The sequence below is a fragment of the Rhinatrema bivittatum genome, chromosome 4, assembly GCF_901001135.1.
Source record: "Rhinatrema bivittatum chromosome 4, aRhiBiv1.1, whole genome shotgun sequence".
Lineage (NCBI taxonomy): Eukaryota > Metazoa > Chordata > Amphibia > Gymnophiona > Rhinatrematidae > Rhinatrema > Rhinatrema bivittatum.
The window spans coordinates 401,774,441-401,790,849 of record NC_042618.1 but is presented as its reverse complement, the minus strand read 5'-3'; the positions used below and the strand labels follow the sequence as shown (position 1 = coordinate 401,790,849).

Here is a 16,409-nt window from a genome sequence, read left to right as displayed (position 1 = left end):
TCCTCCTCTAATCTTTGCGCTGGGCGTGCCATACCAGAAGGCTTGAAAGCGCACTCTACCAGGTCTCAAGCGGCTTCTTGGGTGGAGAGCCAGTCGGTCTCGCCGCAGGAGATTTGTAGAGCAGCCACTTGGAAATCCTTGCATACTTTTGCGAAACATTATCGTGTGGACGTCCAGGATCCGGAGGTCGACTGTTTTGGCAGCAGTGTTCTTCGTGCGGGACTCTCCAGATCCCACCCCAATTAGGGCAGCTCTGGTACATCCCAGTGGTCTGGACTGATCCTGGTACGTACAGGGAAAGGAAAATTGGTTCTTACCTGCTAATTTTCGTTCCTGTAGTACCAAGGATCAGTCCAGACACCCGCCCTTGGGTTTTTTAGAGAGTCTGTTTTTTCTGTATGTTTTCTTCCTTCTTTACAGGCATGGGAAGGAATCTTCTTGATTGATATGTTATGCGGCGGTACGGTTTGTTTCTTTTACCGCGCGTATTGTTGTGGCCACTGGTTGTTATGTTTGGGGATTTGTTCTCCTTTATTGGTTATTCTGCTTTGATATCTTATATACTGAGGGATCGCAGGTGGCACACCAGGTTAAGAGGGGTGCCTTTTCAGTTTTTTTCTCTGACTCCCTCTGCTGGAAGGGAGACACAACCCAGCGGTCTGGACTGATCTTTGGTACTACAGGAACAAAAATTAGCAGGTAAGAACCAATTTTCCTATTTCCTCCGGGCTGCAGGTTTTGGAGGGTGCTTCAGCAGCCAGATGCCTGCTTTGATATTGTGCATTCCATTAGTGGCCATAGGCTTCTCTGATCTTGTTTCCTTAGCCCAGTACGCTGTAATATGGTGCCTAGGGAAGCTCCTAGAACGGCAGCTGGTTCAATATCAGCAGGCCAGATCTCTTCCTCATTAGAGATTACTTTCTTTTCATGGGCAACTGACTCTGGAGAAGTTTTTAAGGGCTTGCAGGCTTTTTGTATTGGGTAAGGTGCTAGCCAGGTTTCTTCTTCAGTGTGGTCTGTGCCTTTGGTTTTGATGTATTCTCAGGGCAGAAAGAGGACCAGGGTGATGGAGGAGAAGCATCTGGTAGACAATTATTTTCTTTCCCTTCAGAAGTTTCCTTGGATAGCTTTAGTGATTGCCACAGGGCAATAGTGAAAGGGACTTGAAGGAAGGAAAATGTCCCCCTGAAGAGGGGAAGATTCTTCTATGTTCTGTCTCTTTCATAGGGAAAAGTTGATTTCAGTGATTTCTCAATTCCTTTATACCCTGCGTATTGATGCGGAAAAGGAGGGAGCTCCTACCTCAATGGAGGATCCCATAACGGTCAGCATTAAAAAGTCTTCTCAGTTTTTTCCATTGCACCAGGCGTGCAGGATTTGATTAGATTTGGAGTGGGTGTCGCCCAAAGCTAATTTTAAAGGTGGGCGCACTCTCTCCAAACTGTGTTTGTTGGCTCCTCAGATTCCGGAGAGATTTCGTTTTCCCAGGGTAGATACCTTGGTTTGTTTGGTAACTAAGAGAACCATGATTCCCATGGAGGACAGTGCTGCTGTTAAGAATGTTCAGGAAAGGAAAATTGAATCTGTCCTTAAGCAGGCCTTTGAGGCGGTCAGTATGGCACTTCAAATCTCTGCATGCATTTACATAATCTCAAGGTCTGGGGGGCTGCTTGCACAAGGGGTACAAGATGATTCAATGGCAGATCCTTCACAGTTGGAGTTAGGAGCTGCATATGTGGCAGATGCTTGCTTTTGATATTGTGCGGTCCATTACTGGCCCATAAGCTTCTCTGGATGCAGAACTGGTCTGAGGATTCCATCTCCAGAAATAACTTGATGAAGAACATAAGAGCATGCCATACTGGGTCAGACCAAGGGTCTATCAAGCCCAGCATCCTGTTTCCAACAGTGGCCAATCCAGGCCATAAGAACCTGGCAAGTACCCAAAAACTTTATGGGTTGGCTTTTATTTGAGGAAGAACCGGAAAAGATGGCAAACGTCTGGGGGACTCTATAAAGTGCTAAGATTCCTGAAGGACAGAGCAAAGACCTCTTCTCATGGTTCCTAGTCCCACAGTAGGTATCAGGATTCACGGAAGTTTTCACAGGGGTGCAGCTCCTCAGGTCAGAGGTCAAGGACTTTTTCTTGTTTCCAGTCCTTTTGCTTAAAGAAAGAAGGAAAGGATGGAAACTCTAAGCCAGCACAATGAGTGTTTTGGGGGCCCTCTTTCCAATCCTAGAGATAAGCAGCTGTCTGTCCCATTTTATCAGAGGTGGTCCCAAATTACATCAGATCAGTGCATCATTGACGATGTCAAGGATGACTTTATGGTTTCTTCCTTTGGTTTCACCAAGAATCAGAAGGCAGTAAAGGAACTCTTGAAATGCTCCTCAGATTGAGATTCATGATCCCAGTGCCAAAGGGATCACAGTCTTCAATCTGAGGAAGGACTTGGACATTATTCCATTTACTTTGTGGTCCCAAAGAAGGAAGGGTCCTTCTATCTGAAACAAGTCTGTGAGTTTTTGAAGATGTTTCATTTCAGGATGGAGATTTTGTGGTCAGTACTTTGGGTGGTTCAGAAGGAAGTGTTTTTGACCTCCCTAGACTTGCTGGAAGCTTATCTTCATATTCCTATACAAAGGGGATCATCAGTGCTTCCTTTGTTTTCCTGTACTAGGCTGACATTTGGGCACCCAACTATAGAACTCCCTAGCCTTAACTATGAAACTGAGCATTTACCTATTTTCCTTGATTCTGTTCTATTTGCTGTATTTGTCATAAAGCTGCCTTTCCACATTACTCTGATCTAACATGTAAAACCTACCGTGAACTTTATTGTAATTTAATTTGAAGTGATTGTCTAGCCATGAACGGCAAAATAGAAATCCAAAATTCAATTTAAATTGTTTGGAAAATTCAAATGTACTTATGGTTGACATCAAAACCATTGATACAGAGGCTTCAGGAAGCAGAGCATCGGAATCAGGAGCTGAGTCAAAGCGTTACTTCTGCTACAAGACCATTGCTGCGACAGATAGAAAATCTACAGGCAACACTGGGAGCACAAACAACGTCTTGGGAAAAGGTGGAGAAGAATCTTTCTGATAGACTCGGTAAGAGCAGCCATGCATCTTATATACTAACGCTTAGTGTTTAGCAGCCTGGAAGGGACCAATGTCACTGCAGATGCAATCATGTTCCCGATCCTTTGGCTTTGGCAGTAGAAATAAAGGTCAGTACAGTATGTATTGTATTTCTATATGTATGGCAACCACACTCCTTTATTCAGGTTTGGGTAGTAGAAGTTTGTCACTTGTGCCTGTTTTGGGTGGGTGGGACTGTGAAATTTGTGGGACTAAAAATGTTTAACTTGAATTTCTTATACGTACCCGGATCAGTCCAGACCGTAGGTTGAGCCTCCTGTCCAGCAGATGGAGACAGACCAAAACTGAAAGGGTATCCTATATCAGGACAGAGCCTACCCTGCATCCCTTCAGTATTTGTCTATCTCCAGCAGATGCCGGCAGCTCAACTTGCAGTTCCCTTACTTCAATTCTTTATCTATACCCTGCGGGGTCTTTTGCTAACTATCTTTCAAAGTTCAAGCAAGTATTAATTTCTATGTCTAATTAAAGTAAAAAAAAAATTTTTATTTTTTTTTACACTGTTTGTAGTCTTAACTCTGTCTCAGGGGACAGTGCTGTCCCCTCGCTCTTGGGGGGCCTAGAGGGGCTTGCCCCTTGAGTTCTCTCAGTCTAGGCTCCCTTCCCGGTGCTGGGGTGATACTGGTGGTCCAGTCCCTCCCCCTCAGAAACTGCCTTGAGCCCCGGGACACCTTAATTCCCCGGTAGTGCCTACAGGGAAGCCCATCCCCCTGTTAAAAAAAATAAATAATAAAATAAAAATATATTTTATCTTAAGCGTATCTTCAAAGTCTTGGCTCTCGGTGTCCGGGCAACTATCTGCAGCAGTCTCATGCAGCGGGCAAATCTTAGGTGGGTCCAACAATTGCTCAGCATCCAGGGGGCAGTGGCGTATGGAGCGGACACCCTCTATGATTTACTCCGGGTGCAGGCCAAGGTGATGGTATCAGCAGTGTCAGCCAGACGCCTCCTCTGGCTGCGCAACTGGTTGGCGGACTCCTCTTCTAAGTCTCAGCTGGGCACACTTCCTTTCAAGGGTAAGTTGCTTTTTGGCAAGGACCTAGATCAGCTTATTAAAACTTGGGTGAGAACAAGATTCAAAAGCTACTGGAGGACCGCCCTAAACAGCCTAGGTCTTCCTTCCCTACGCGTTCTCGCTTCAGGGGACATAGGAGATATACCAACAGGGCGAGGGGCTCCTTTCCCAGAGGAAACTCCTCCAGATCTCAGACATGGTCTCATTCCTTTCGTGGCTGCCACACCTTCCGGAATGGTAACCCGCAACATTCCTCTGCAAAGCCCGCCTCCCAATGAGATCCGGCTGGCCCATTCCTCCGTTCCCGACTTAGGTGGATGTCTCTCCCGTTTTCTGGAGGAATGGGCCAAAATCACATCAGACCAATAGGTCCTCAAGGTGATAGAGAAAGGTTACGTGTTAGAGTTTGCTCGAGATCTGCCGGACCTCTACTTGGTTTCCCCTTGCGGTCCTCGGAAGCAGATGGCTGTTTGTCAGACTCTCGCCAGACTTCAAGCTTTGGGAGCCATTGTCCCAGTCCCGCTGGAGGAACAAGACATCAGCCAATATTCCATGTACTTTGTCATACTAAAGAAGGACGATTCTTTCCGTCCAGTCTTGGATCTCAAGAGGGTCAATCGGGCCCTCAAGGTACCCCACATCCGATGGAAACCCTTCAGGCGGTGATAGTGGCAGTTCATCCGGGCGAATATCTGACCTCCCTCGACCTGACGGAAGCCTGTCTCCACATACCTATCCGGTATGAGCATCAGAAATATCTGTTTCCACATCCTGGGCCAGCACTTCCAATTTCGGGCTCTGCCCTTCGGCCTCGCCACCACTCCACGCACCTTTACCAAGGTCATGGTGGTGGTGGCAGCAGCCCTCCGCCGAGAAGGGATCCTAGTCCATCCTTACCTGGATGACTGGCTGGTGCGGGCCAAGTCGATGACTCTCTGCAGACTAGCTGTCGGCCGGGTCTTGGCTCGCCTCTCCTCCCTCGGTTGGATAGTCAATTTCTCCAAGAGCAGCCTTCAGCCCTCCCAAGTCCTGGAATTCCTGGGGGCATGCTTTGATACCTGAGTCGGCAAGGTGTTCCTCCTGGACGCTCGGGTGCTCAAACTTATGGACCAAGTGCACAAACTGCTCTCGCTTCCGCTCCCTACGGCATGGGATTACCTTCAGTTACTGGGGTCCATGGCCTCTACTATTGACCTTGTCCCCTGGGCTTTTGCGCATATGCGACCATTACAGAAAGCTTTGCTTTCCTGCTGGAAACCAGTTTCCGAGCAGTTCCAGACGCCCCTACCTCTCTCCGACTGTACCATCATCGACATACAATGGTGGCTATCGCTAGCGCACCTCCTGAAGGGAATGCCCTTTCTGACTCCGCATTGGATAGTGATGATGATGGATGCCAGTCTCTTCGGGTGGGGAGTGATCTGTCAATCCCAGGCCTCACAGGGATACTGGTCTCCCGCCCAGTCCCGCTGGCACATCAATCGCCTGGAGGCTTGAGCGGTGCGCCTGGCCCTCAAGGTCTTTCTTCCTCTGATTTGTCGCAGAGTGGTGTGCGTACTATCAGACAATTCCACCACAGTGGCCTATATCAACCGCCAGGGGGGCAGCAGAAGTCACCTGGTAGCTCTCAAGGCCAGCAAGCTACTTACCTGGGCGGAGCGGCACCTGGAGCGCCTCGCGGCCTCCCACATAGCAGGCAAGGAGAACGTTCAAGCCAATTTTCTTAGTCATCAATGTCTCGATCCCGGAGAGTGGGAATTGTCCGGTGCGATGGATCTGATTATTCGCAGGTGGGGCCCTCCCCATCTGGACCTAATGGCGACCCTGGGCAATGTCAAAGCTCCCAGATTCTTCAGCCGCTGGAGGGAGCACTGCTCCGAAGGAGTGGATGCCCTGGTCCTTCCCTGGCCTCAAGGGGTTCTTCTCTACGTGTTTCCTCCATGGCCCCTAGTGGGAAAGGTTCTCAGAAGAATAGAACTTCACATGGGACCAGTCGTTCTCGTGGTGCCCGAATGGCCCTGCAGACTGTGGTTCGCGGATCTGGTGAACCTAGCGACGGACGGTCCTTTTCGCCTCGGTCATCTGCCCCGCCTTCTTCGACAGGGTCCCGTATCTTTCAACCAGGCAGATCGCTTCTGTCTAGCGGCCTGGCTTTTGAATGGTGACGCCTGAGAAAGAAAGAGTATAAGGAGGAAGTTATCTCCATCTTGCTGTAGTCCAGGAAACTGTCTACCTCTCTGGCCTATGTCCGGGTATGGAAGATTTTTTAGACTGTCTGTGCGGAATCAGACATGTCGGCCCGTAAGGCTCAGATATCCCATGTTCTTTCCTTTCTCCAGAGGCATCGAAAGGTTTGTCGTTCAGCTCTCTGCAGGTCCAGGTGTCTGCCGTTGGTTCCCTCCTAGGCAGAGTAGATGGATATTCGGTAGCGACTCATCCGGATATCCTTCGTTTCCTTAAAGGGGCTAAGCATTTGAAACCGCCTGTGCGGGCTACTTGTCCTTCGTGGAGTCTTAATTTGGTCCTCCGGGCCCTTTGCGAGGCTCCCTTTGAACCTCTCCGCCGGGCTACCCTTAAAGATTTGACGCTTAAGACTGTTTTTCTGGTTTCCATCTCCTCCGCCAGACGGATGTCAGAGATTCAGGTGTTGTCTTGTAGATAGCCCTTCCTTCGTTTCTCGGATTCAGGAGTTTCTGTCAAGACGGTGCCCTCCTTCTTGCCTAAGGTTGTTTCTTCCTTTTGCGTCAACCAGTCGGTGGAACTCCCGGCTTTTGCTCCTGAAGACATAGCAGGTACGGCAGGAGGTGATCTTAGGCGTCTTGATGTGAAGCAGGTCCTATTGTGCTACCTTCAGGTTACCAATGACTTCTGTGTTTCGGATCATCTTTTTGTTCTCTGGAGTGGTCCTAATAGGGGCAACAAGGCTTCTAAGGCTACAATTGCGCGTTAGTTGAAAGAGGCCATTGCCTCAGCGTATATCTCTCAGGGACGAGCGGTTCCCGACAGGCTTAAGGCTCATTCTTTGCGTTCTCAGGCAACGTTGTGGGTGGAGAGTCAGTCGGTCTCTCCTCAGGAGATATGCAGGGTGGCTACTTGGAAATCCCTGCACACTTTTGCTCGTCATTACCGTCTGGATGTTCGGGCCCCAATATTTGGGTCCTTTGTACGGCACGTTCTTCGAGCGCGACTGTCTCAGTCCCACCCTGTTTAAGGAAGCTTTGGTACATCCCACGGTCTGGACTGATCTGGGTACGTACAGGGAAAGGAAATTGGTTCTTACCTGCTAATTTTCGTTCCTGTAGTACCACGGATCAGTCCGGATGCCCTCCCGTGTTGTCTCGGTCTGTCCGCTCGAAGTTTCTTTTTGTCTTTACAGGTATCTCTGGATGTTTTTTCTTGGATTATCATTGCAGGCACCAGAAGCATCTCTCAAGATGACCATGGATATTTTATACAAGAGTGATCATTTACAGAGTTCACTCAATTGTTCTATTGTTCAATTGTTTAACAGTTTTATTAGTTATCTTGTTACTTGCTTGACCTTATACTCGTTGTCTTTATACTTTTCTGCTTTGACAATGGTTATACTGAAGGGGATGCAGGGTAGGCTCTCTCCTGATATATAGGATACCCTTTCAGTTTTGGTTTGTCTCCATCTGCTGGACAGGAGGCTCAACCCACGGTCTGGACTGATCCGTGGTACTACAGGAATGAAAATTAGCAGGTAAGAACCAATTTTCCTTTTCCTTCCTTCCTTATTTTGTTGGGTGAATTGTGTGCTCAATTCCTGTGCATCTGAAATATTTAGCTGTGCTATAGGCCTAGATTCAAATTTAGCAATAATGTTTGTGTTGTTAAGGAAAGTGCTACCCCTGTAATGCTTTCTATATTTTCCTTTATCATACACAAAAATCTTTTCATTAATGGATGATCACACCACATGTTTATCAAGAAATAGACCTCTGGCTTTAAGATTTATTTTATTAGTTTATTAATGGTACCTATATCACTTAATTGTTAAATAGTTTTGTATGTCTGGGTACCTCTGGTTTTGCTTTATGCACAGACTGTAAAAATTGTAATAAAAATGAATATATACATATAAAAAAAAACCCCTCATAATGTTTTGTCAAATTATATTGTGATATTGCTGCCTCTCAAAACTGTTCACACCTTTGTAATGTGATGCTACAAATTACTCATTCACAAGTTACATTTCTAATGTATTGTAATCTGCTTTGAGTGAATTTCATATTAAAAAAGCGAGATTCAAATCCAAGTAGTAAATATGTTTCCTGTTCATACACCGGATAAGTCCAGACGAGTGGGTTTATGCATCCCTACCAACATATGGAGGTAGAGAACAAAACTTTGAGGCACTGCTACATAACCAAGAGTGCCACCTGCAGTCCCTCAGTATTTCTCTGTCTCCAGCAGATGGTAGAGGTGCAAACCTGCAGTCTGGAAGTGTTTGAAAAAGATAAGATAAGAGGAGTAGGCTCCCTGAGGTGTTAGGTTCCTTCTTGGGCTATCCCTCGGGTGGAGCAGGGCACGCGGGGAGGGGGGTGTGGGTTTGGTTATCCTTATCAGGACTCAGCCCTTTTTGGCAGGTTCCCTCTCCCCCTCTGGGCTCTTGTTTCCCTCTGTAGCCTGATTCCTCAGCTTCCTATCTCCAGAAGCAGGGGAGTAGTTCTGTCTCCTTGGTTGGTTGTGGCCTGTCTCTTTAATTTAGTTAAAAAAAAAAAAAAAAAGAGGTGAAGCAGGGAAATTGGCAGCAGCGGCTCTGGGCAGGGCCGAGAAGCAGGTAAGTATTTGTTTTCCTGCCAAGAGGCAGGCCAGAGGGAGTGGGCTGAATTGCTTGCCTTCATCAGGGTCAAGTGAGTGCTGAATTTCAGCATCAGGACAGCAGTGAGTGCGATTGCGGTGGCAGAGTATATTTTTAGGCCTGACCGCATGTGCATGCCCGACTGCCCCGACATGCCGGCTCCTGCTCAGCATGGCAAACTTTGCGGCGACTGCGGTCTGAGGCAAACTCGCCTTGATGCGGCCTCGTTTTGCTGTGAATGTTCCTCAGGGACGGGACCCCCGGGGAGCGGTGAGAAAGTGTAGGCGGCTGGGTCAGCTCATGAGGCTCCGGCGGGGGGAGGGGGGTCAAAGGAGCCGGCGGCCTTTTTGGCAGCACATGCAGAAGTGCAGACTGCCATTTCTGAGCCTCGGGATTTCTCTCCCACACTCTTTCCTGTTGGAAAGGACCCTGCTGGTGGCAGGGGACTGGGTGGGGCTCATTAGGGGGAGCCGATCAGGACTCTTCCTCCTCGGACCCAGAGGCCTTTTCCACAGGTTTTGTCCTTCTCCTTCATAAGGCTATTTAGCTAGGAAGGCATTAAGGGCAAAGAGATCCTTGCCTAGGAAGTCCTGGAGGGCCTGTGGAGTCAGGAGGGATCCTGCAGATGTTGGGACTCGGGTGAATCCCAGAGGAGGGCAATTCATCAGATAGCCTGGATGATCCTGAGCAGGTTCAAGGGGGTTCGGTGGTAACGGACAAGGGCCCTGTTAGTGCCCTGGGAGTTCCGAGGCAGAACCTGGACTGGGATCCATTGGAAGTTTTTTTTTGGGGGGGGACCCCATGCAGGAGCTGGACGCTCAGGATCCGGATGTGGTTCCGGTCACGGAAGAAGATGGCCCGCGAGTAGTCCGTTTCGGAGAGAGGTACTGGGTCCATTGATTCCCCAGGTTCTGGAGGAGCTCAGCATTAAAGCCGTCCAGGTAGAATCTGGCAAGGAAGGGATGAACCTGCTCCTGGAGGGATTGCGGGGACCCTCTACCACTTTGTTTCCAAATCAAAGTGGGAATCTCCAGAAGCAGGCCTGAAGGTCACGAGAGCTATGGGGAAATTATATCCCTTGCCGGAACAGACCTTGGAGTCATGGAGAATTCCCAAGGTGGATGCAGCCGTGTTAGCAGTTACTAAGAAGACTACCATCCCGGTGATGAGCAGCGGCTCTCAAGGATCTCCAGGATAGGAAGTAGGAGATCCTGCTCAAGCGACTTTTTGAAGTCTCAGCTTTGACCCTTCGGGCAGCAGTGTATGGAAATCTGATGCAAAGAGCCTGTTTGTCCTGGGTGCAGAAGGTGTATGACAAGCATTCAGAAATGACATCTGAAGCGGTGCAGGTGGCCCGTTTAGAGGCGAATATGGCCTATGTGGCCGATGCTCTGTATGACATGGTCCGGACTTCTGCCAGGAGTGTGGTCTCTGCGTTGGTGGCGCGAGGGCTCTTGTGGCTGCGAATTTGGTTGGCGGACGTGTGGTCTAAGGCCCAGCTGTCGAACTTCCCCTTCAGGGGGAAGATCCTCTTTGGGGAGGACTTGGAGCAGCTCGTGAAGCAGTTGGGAGAGTCAAAAGTCAAGAAGTCCATTACTTGTTATTAATCAAGTTGACTTAGAAAATAGCCACTGCTATTACTAGCATTAGTAGCATGGGATATACTTAGTGTTTTGGATACTTGCCAGGTACTTGTAGCCTGGATTAGCCACTGTTGGACATAGGATGCTAGGCTTGATGGACCCTTGGTCTGACCCAGTATTGCATGTTCTTATGTACTTAAGTTACCTGAAGACAGGAAGGGTTCTAGGAAGTCCTTTCTGCCACAAGCCAGATTTCGAGAGGCTAGGAGACTTTGAGCGGGCAGAGCCCCTGCGCCGGAATCACAGAAACAGAGTTCGGGCAGACTGCAGCCCTTTCGGAATCAGCGGAGATCCCCAAGGGATGGTGGATCCCAAGAGGGGAGTGGAAGCAAGGTTGGACAATGAAGGTGTGGTAGTCCGCTCCTCTCTGGAAGTTATCGGAAGGAGACTCTTTTTTTATGAGGAGTGGGCCAGAATAACATCAGACCAGTGGGTCCTAGAGGTGATAAGAGACTGTTACGCCTTAGAATTTTCTCGACTGCTCAGGGACACCTTTGTAGTCTCCTGTTGGATCTCCCTGAGCAAGCAGGAGGTGGTGAGGGATACGCTTCAGCCCTTGCAACTTCTATGTGCCATTGTTCTGGTGCCCCCTCAGGAGCAAAGAGGAGGCCTAGGAAGTCCTGAATGGCCAAAAAGACTAGAGGGCCTGTGGAGTCAAGAGGAATCCTGCGGATGCTGGGACTTGGGTGAACCCTGGAAGAGGGCGATTCGTCGGATAGCCTGGATGATCCTGAGCAGCTTCAAGGGGGTCTAGTGATACCGGACAAGGAGAGGGGTCAGGGCAGGTATTCTGTGTAATTCATGGTGCCAAAGAAGGAGGAGACCTTTAGCCCCATTCTCAATCTGCAGAAGGTAAATGCTGCCTTCCAGGTGCCGCGTTTTCGGATGGAGACACGCACAGTGGTAGTGGCAGTACGTAAAGGAGAGTTTCTAGTGCCCTTGGACCTGTTGAAGGTCTGTTTTTTCATATCCCCATTCGACCCGAACATCAGCAGTTTCTGAGATTCATGGTTCTGGGAGAACATTTCCAGTTTCGAGCTCTTCCCTTTCGGTTGGCGACGGTGCCACGCACATTCACAAAGGTGATGGTGGTAGTGGTGGCAGCACTCAGGAAGGAGAGTATCCTGGTACACCCGTACCTGGATGATTGGCTTATACTAGCGAAGTCTGAGGTAGAGTGTGGTTGCTCAGTTCAACGGGTATTCCAGCTTCTGGGGGCGTTGGGCTGAGTGACGAATCTTGCAAAGAGTTATCTGAAGCAGACTCAATCTTTTGAGTATCTGGGCGCTTGCTTCAATACCTGGCTGGGGAAGGTGTTCTTGACTTCAGAGAGTCCTTAAGCTGCAGAGTCAGGTTCTTTGGTTGCTGAGCCTGTTGGTGCCCAAGGTCTGGGATTACCTGCAGTCCTGGGGGTCCATAGCTTCTATGCTGGATTTAGTGTCATGGGCCTTTGCTCACATGTGTCCTCTACAGGGGGCTCTGTTATCTCAGTGGAATCTGCTGTCAGAGGAATTTCAGCTTCCTTTACCATTGCCAGAGGATGCCAAGTCCAGTCTTTCGTGGTGGCTGTTGTGGCACAATCTGGAGAAGGAAATGGTTCTGGAAATATCCAACTGGGTACCCGTAATCACGGATGCCAGCCTCTCTGGATGTGGGGGGCAGTTTGTCAAGGGAAATTGGCCCAGGGTCAGTGGTCATCAGAGGAGGTGGCTTGGTCAATCAATCGACTGGAAACCAAGGCGGTGTGCAAGGCCTTGTTGGCATTTCTTCCGCTTGTGTGGGACAAGTCACTGTGTGTATTCTCGGACAATGCGACGAAAGCATACATCAATCGTCAAGGCGGAACGAAGAGTCGTCTAATGGCACTGGAGGCTCAGGAGCTGTTCGTGTGGGCGGAGAAACATCTGGAGAGACTAGCTGCCTTCCCATGTGGCCGGAATGGACAATGTGCAGCCGGACTTCCTCAGCAGACAGCGTCTGGATATGGGGGAATGGGAGTTGTCGACAGAAGCCTTCTTCTTGCTGCAAGCAAAGTGGGGCAATCCAGGGATAGACCTCATGGTAACTCTAGCAAATGCGAAAACAGATCACATTTTCAGTTGCAGATGAGAGGTCGGATCGGAGAGCATCAATGTTCTGCAACCGTGGCCGACACACTTCTTGCTGTACATGTTTCCTCTGTGGCTGTTCATAGGATGTGTGCAGCGGCGCATGGAGATTCATCCGAGTGATTCTGGTGGCACCAGAGTGGCCACATCGGCTGTGGTTTTCAGACCTTCTGTGTCTGGCGGTAGAAGGGGCCCGTTCGCTGGCTCATCTCTCAGGGTTACTTTGACAGGGACCTGTATTTTCAGACCGGGAGGATTGCTTCTGTCTAGCAGCTTGGCTTTTGAGAGGCAGTGGCTCTGTTTGAAGGGATATTCGGAGCTGGTGATTACAACTTTGCTTCAGGCAAGGAGACCTTCTACTTCAGTGGCTTATGTCCGGGTGTGGAGAGTTTTTGAATCCTGGTGTTTGCTGAATAGAGTGTAGCCCTTAGAGGTGGACATCCCGCAGATCTTGGCCTTCCTGCAGAGCGGATTGTCTAAGGGATTAGCATATAATTCCCTTTGGTTTCCCTGCATGTTAGGATTCAGGGAAGACCGCTAGCATCTCATCCATGTGTGGCTCGTTTCCTGAAAGGGGCGAAGCATCTGTGTCCTTCAGTGCAGAAGATCTGTCCGGCGTGGAATTTGAATTTGGTTCTTTGGGTGCTTGTGGCCCCTTTTGAGCCAATGCGGAGGGCGTCATTGAAGGATTTAACCATGAAGACTGTTTTCCTGGGGCCATCTGTTCGGCCAGGCAAATTTCTGAGCTGCAAGTGTTGTCGTGTAGGGATCCTTTCCTCTGTTTTTTTTTTGTTTTTTTTTTTTGGACGATGGGATTGCTTTACACATGGTTCCTTCTTTTTTGCCGAAGGTAGTGTCCTCCTTTCACCGTAATCAGGTGGTAGAGCTTCTGGCTTTTCCGAACTTGACAGCTGATTCCTCGATGGCTAGGAAACTTCACTTATTGGATGTGATTCGTATCCTTTTGTGATTTCTCAAGGTGACAAATCCCTTTTGGAGATCGGATCATCTGTTTGTCCTGCTCAGTGAAGCAAAGAAGGGAAATAAGGCTTCCAATGGCACCATTGCTCGCTGGTTAAAGGAGGCGACCTTGTGGGTGGAATGTCAACTGCTTTCTCCGCAGGAGATCTGTCGTGCGGCGACATGGTCTTCTCGTCACACTTTTACCAAACATTAGCGCTTAGATGTGTAAGCTCCTGAGGAAGCGACGTTTGGGGAGAGTGTATTGCGTGCTGGTCTTTCAGGTTCCTGCCCAGAATAGAGTGGCTTCGGTACATTCCACTCATCTGGACTGATCCGGGGTATGAACAGGAAAGGAAAATTGGTTCTTACCTGCTAATTTCATTCCTGAAGTACCACAGACCCGTCTCGCTTCTGACGAATGACTTCCTCGCTTCTGGATATGGCTAAGCTGATTGATGATCATCAAAGTAATGAAAACTGTACATAATTTGGTATGTTTGTGTTAAATCAAGGGGGCCTAGTCTGCAGGGGTCTCCAACTTTAAGTCTCTGTTTGCCTAAGGTTTATTGGGGTTTGTCAAGGTGGACATCTTGGCTTGGGTACAGGTCAATACTGAGGGACTGCAGGTGGTACTCTCTGCCTCCATCTGCTGGTAGGGATGCATAAACCCACTTGTCTGGACTGATCCGTGGTACTTCAGGAACAAAAATTAGCAGGTAAGAACCAATTTTCCTATTTTTTCAATAGTTGAAGCTCAGACTTTGCTGGCAGCAGCAGTAGAGAAGGAGCGCGCTGCTACAGAGGAGCTTCGTTCCTTTAAAACTCAGATTTCTGCTGCTGAATCACAGAACAGCCTGCTGAGACAAGAAAGGAACCGGCTGCAGGCTCAGCTAGAGGTGGAAAAATCCCGGTTCACCAAAATAGAAGAAGACAGCAGTAGGTAGGTGTCATTTGTCAAATATTTTGTGTGACTGCATCAAGGTTTTGAAAAATGTAAATGGCAAAAATACGATTTGATTTCTGGATTAAAAAAAAAGTTATGAAGAATCATTAGTCAGAAGCTAGTTCTGTGAACTGGTATTTTACTTTTGTTTTGGATGACAGTTGGTAAGATGTAATTGGAGTAGCATGAAAAATTATTCAAATATGATGTACATGAGATTTAAACACCACATAAGGGAGTCACGTGATGTGGTGATCTGGGATAGACGTGTCTGCCCCAGCTCCAGGTGACCACCTCGAGATCCTTTACGAATCTACGGCATCCGCAGCTTTCTAAGCTCATAAGATCATCTGACAACTCTACCTATGAATATCGATCGTTACATGAGCAAATCGCCGGTCGCCATGTTTCCCAAATTAGTGAAAAAGGACAAAGAAAAAGCTAAGTTGGGAGAGGACAAAATGGCCGCCGCAGGGGAAAAAACGATCGCGGGCTTAGCAGATGAAGCGGCGATTTTGGCTTTAACGAATGCGGTCATAGCGGCTTTGGCCCACAAACTGGACAAGATCTCCGAACAATTGACTACATTACAAACAGCGCTAGCCGAACTTCCCCCGCGAGTTGAAACGTTAGAACTTCGAGTGGGAGTTGTGGAGGATGAAGCGTTGGCCACGGTCGGCAAGATTCTCAAAATGGAGAAACAGATCCAGACTCAAGAGGATCGCATCGAGGACATGGAAAACCGTTCGAGGCGCAATAATTTGCGCTTCATCGGGATACCAGAATCTATACTGGATCAGGATCTGGCGGATCAGCTTACCAAGTGGCTCCCGGCGGCGCTTAATATCCCGGAGCAGTTAGCTTCTTTAAAAATAGAGCGGGCCCACCGCCTGGGCAATAAGGCCGGCCCGAATCAGCGCGCTCGAGTAGTGATAGCTCGCATCCTGGACTTTGCGGATCGTCAGCGAATCTGGCAGGCATCTCGGAAGATCTCTCCCCTTAAATTTCAAAACGAGCAAGTTAGAATCTTTCAAGATTTTTCAGCGAGGGTTGCTGCCAAACGAAAGGAATTTGGGCAAGTATGTTCGCAGCTTGCGGCCAAACAGGTACGGTTTGCGTTGCAGTACCCGGCCAGATTACGCATTTGGCACGAGGGACAGTCACAGGCCTTTGAATCTGTTCCCGACGCACAAAAGTACCTTCAGTCAGCTCATCTTATGCCCAGCGAGAGTACCGGAGAGACAGCTTCGTCTTGAGCATTTACTACGGGAGGCTTTTCGGCGACACGTTTTGATGCATGCCAGCTATTTTGGCAAAACGCGGGTTTGGACCTGCCTCGTTGAGTTCCCCGTGGGGAAAGGTGTTTAAGTTCCTACCCCTGGTGCGTTCCCGGGGGGAGATGCCCTGAATTCTTGTTATGCGGGGACCCTGCTGCAGCGATGGTCTCTTTTATTATTTGTTTTGACTGAGCTTCGTAAGCTCCCACAAGGGCCGTCTTATGACAATGATTTGATAAATTCACTTTTCCTCTTCGGACTCAGTCCTCAACGGGGATACCATATTTCATTTTCTTTTATGTTGTTCTATTTTATTGTTACTTTATTTAATTTTGCTAACTTTCGATCGGATGCTGATTTTTGGTCATATTTACTTTACAAATGAGAGGTGGTCACCTGAACACATGGATTGGCTCCTACTCTCCTTACTGAGAGTTTAGATGATGAGGAATGGATGGAGCAGGGGG

The 16,409-nt window shown here is 48.7% G+C and overlaps 1 protein-coding gene across 1 annotated transcript in view; it reads left to right on the top strand.

Annotated features, from left to right (window-relative positions):
* Positions 1 to 16,409, top strand: part of TMF1 (TATA element modulatory factor 1) — a 99,142-nt gene that overhangs the window by 55,864 nt on the left and 26,869 nt on the right. The window contains exons 10-11 of the mRNA XM_029601066.1: positions 2,961 to 3,117; positions 14,470 to 14,662. Coding sequence (XP_029456926.1) covers positions 2,961 to 3,117; positions 14,470 to 14,662 — 350 coding nt within the window. The remainder of the gene's footprint in view (positions 1 to 2,960; positions 3,118 to 14,469; positions 14,663 to 16,409) is intronic.